The sequence below is a fragment of the Arachis stenosperma genome, chromosome 5 (assembly GCF_014773155.1).
Source record: "Arachis stenosperma cultivar V10309 chromosome 5, arast.V10309.gnm1.PFL2, whole genome shotgun sequence".
Classification (NCBI taxonomy): Eukaryota; Viridiplantae; Streptophyta; class Magnoliopsida; order Fabales; family Fabaceae; genus Arachis; species Arachis stenosperma.
Window position 1 is genome coordinate 90,195,833 of NC_080381.1, and position 3,333 is coordinate 90,199,165.

General features: G+C 41.9%; 1 protein-coding gene across 1 annotated transcript; it reads right to left on the bottom strand.

Moving 5' to 3' along the window:
• Window positions 1-1,264: 1,264 nt before the first annotated feature.
• LOC130980959 (uncharacterized) lies at window positions 1,265-2,419 on the bottom strand. Its single transcript, XM_057904598.1, has one exon. It carries the CDS (start codon window positions 2,417-2,419, stop codon window positions 1,265-1,267), a length of 1,155 nt encoding a protein of 384 aa, XP_057760581.1.
• Between the last annotated feature and the right edge of the window lie 914 nt (window positions 2,420-3,333).

The following is a 3,333-nucleotide window of genomic DNA, read 5'->3' on the forward strand; positions in this document are numbered from 1 at the left end:
GGAAGAGCTCGTTCACACTTGTATCATGTGTTCCACCTTCCTCATGACGGATTCAGGATAGGTGATCTGCTACCTTGTTCTCCACTCCTTTCTTATCTCTGATTTCAATATTGAATTCCTGCAACAATAAGATCCATCTTATTAGTCTTGGTTTTGATTCTTGCTTGGCAAACAAATATTTAAGTGCTGTGTAATCTATGAAAACAATCACTATTGCACCAATGAGGTATGATATGAACTTGTCACATGCAAAAACTATTGCTAGCAACTCCTTTTCAGTAGTGGTATAGTTTCATTGAGCATCATTGAGGACTTTGCTAGCATAGTATATCACATGGACTAAGTTATCTTTCCTCTGCCCTAACACTGCTCCAACTGCAAAATCAGATGCATCACACATCAATTCAAAGGGTAAGTTCCAATCAGGTGGAGAAATGATAGGAGCAGAGGACAATCTTTTTTTTAAATTCTCGAATGCTAGCATGCATGTTTCATCGAAGATAAATGGTGTGTCGGATACAAGGAGATTGCTCAAGGGCTTGGCTATCTTTGAAAAATCTTTAATAAGCCTTCTGTAAAAGCTAGCATGTCCTTAAAAACTTCTAATTCCCTTAACATCACTAGGTGGAGGAAGTTTTTCAATAAGTTCCACCTTAGCCTTGTCCACCTCAATGCCTTGGTTAGAAACTTTATGGCCAAGGACTATTCCTTCTGTCACCATAAAGTGACATTTCTCCCAGTTCAAGACCAGATTGGTCTCTTGGCACCTTTTCAATACCAAGGCTAGGTGATTCAGACAGCTAGTAAAGGAATCTCCGAATACCGAGAAATCATCCATAAAAACTTCAATGAATTTCTCTATCATATTTGAGAAGATAGAAAGCATGCAACGTTGGAAAGTCGCAGGTGCATTACATAGCCCAAATGGCATGCGCCGGTAAGCAAACACTCCATATGGGCAAGTAAATGAGGTTTTCTCTTGGTCTCTGGGATCAACCACTATTTGGTTGTATCCTGAATAACCGTAGAGAAAACAATAATATGTGTGTCCTACGAGTCTTTCCAACATCTGATCCATGAATGGGAGGGGGAAATGATCCTTTCGTGTAGCCTCATTGAGTTTCCGGTAGTCTATGCACATCCGCCATCCTGTGATGGTCCTGGTAGGAATTAGTTCGTTCTTCTCATTGGGGACTACAGTGATTCCTCCTTTTTTGGGCACGACATGCACGGGGCTGTCTGAGATCGGGTAGATTATTTTTCCCTACCATAATTTCATAACTTCTTTCTGTACCACTTCCTTCATGATTGGGTTAAGCCTCCTTTGGGATTGAATGGATGGTTTGGCATCATCTTCCAACAGTATCTTGTGCATGCATATGGCTGAACTGATTCCCTTCAGGTCAGCGAGGGTCCATCCAATGGCATCCTTATGCTTTTGCAATACTTGGAGTAGTTCATCCTCTTGATCTTGGCTGAGGGATGAGTTTATGATTACTGGGTAACTTTCATTCTTTCCTAAGTATGCATATTTGAGAGTGGGTGGCAGTGCTTTGAGTTCAAGTTTGGGTGCCTCTATCTTTTCATTCTCTTCCTTTTGTGCACCTTGTATGCGAATCTCTGTTGTTGGAACCTCTTCACTAGATGTTGACTCCTCCTCTGTTAACTCTTCAGGTTCTTCCTCTTCAAAACTTTCTTGCACTTCCTCTTCAAGTGAGTCCAACCTCATACATTCCCCCAATTGTTCTGGTGGGTAACTCATGGCCTTGAACACATTGATTGTCATCTTTTCATTGTGTAATCTCAGGGTGAGATCACCCTTTTGGACATCAATGACAGCTCTAGCAGTGGCTAAGAACGGCCTTCCCAAGATGATGGAGGCCTTGGCTTCCTCTTGCATATCCAGCACTACAAAATCTGCCAGGAATATGAAATCTCCCACTTTCACCAGCAAATCTTCTACTACGCCATGAGGGAACTTGAACGATGGTTCTGCCAGTTGTAAGGCAATTTTTGTTGGTTTAGCCTCCTCAATCTTCATCCTCCTCATCATAGCTACTGACATCAAGTTGATGCTAGCTCCTAAGTCACATAAAGCCTTCTCTACTGTGATTTCCCCTATAATACAAGGGATCTGGAAGCTCCCAGGATCTTTCAATTTCTGGGGCAGTTTATGCTGAATGATAGCACTACATTCTTCGGTTAGTATCACAGTCTCGTTGTTCTTCCAGCTTCTCTTCTTAGTCATTAGCTCCTTTAAAAACTTGGCGTATAGTGGCATTTGTTCTATTGCTTCAGCAAAGGGTATGTTGATTTGTATTTTCTTGAAGATTTCCAAAAATCTCAAGAATTGGTTCTCATCCCCCTTCTTCCTCAACTGCTGAGGGTATGGGACTCTTGGGGCGTCTAGCTTCAGCATTCCTTCTTCTTTTTGCGAACTTGCAATGGAAGCTTGAGCTCCATCTTGCTTTGTTTCTTTTTCATTTGAGCCCTCTTCTTGTGGTTTCTGGGAGGATTCCTTTAGTTCCTTCCCACTCCTGAGGGTGATAGCTTGACACTTCTCCCTTTGGTTTGAGTTAGTATCGCTTCAAAGGTTATGGTTGGGAATCTGCTTGAATAGGTACCCAATTTGTGTTTCACGTTTCTTGATGACAGCATCTTGATTCTGCATATTGGATTGCACTTCTTCTCGGAATGCTTTACTATCTTGGATCTCTTTGCGTATGTCCTTTAGTAAGTTCTCCATCCTTAAGAGTCTGTCATCAGAAGGTGATGGTGAGTTGAGATTGGAAGGATGAGAGTGGTTAGGTTGGCCTTGGTATAGGTTTTGAGAGGGGTTGTTATGTGAGTGTTAATATGGTTTACGTGTGGCATCTTGGTGAGCTATGTTACTGGGATTTGGACATCTTTGATCTTGGCCCTGGTCTTATTGATTTCCCCATCCGAAATTAGGGTGATTTCTCCATCCAGAGTTGTAAGTTTTGGAGTATGGATCATGGACTTGTCTAGGTGAGTTTCCCACAAAACTGGCTTGGTCCCAGTCACCTTCTTCTCCTTTGTTTACTCCTTCTTGAGTTGGTGATGAGGTGATGGCTGCCGCAACTTGGTTCTCTTCCACCTTCTTGGTAAGATCTGCTAGCTACTTGGTGATCATCTTGTTTTGGGCTAACAGTGCATCCATGTGGTTCAGCTCCATTACTCCTCTAGTGTTATTTCTTTCAGAGGTATAGAAGTAGTCATTCTCAGCAACTGTTTCAATTACATCTATGGCTTCTTCAATGGTTTTCTTATTATTTAAAGATCCTCCTGATGAATGATCCACAGCCTTCTTTG

Excerpts from the sequence above, each read along its gene's own strand:
- LOC130980959 (XM_057904598.1), bottom strand. The coding sequence starts at position 2,419 with ATGCTGAAGCTAGACGCCCCAAGAGTCCCATACCCTCAGCAGTTGAGG.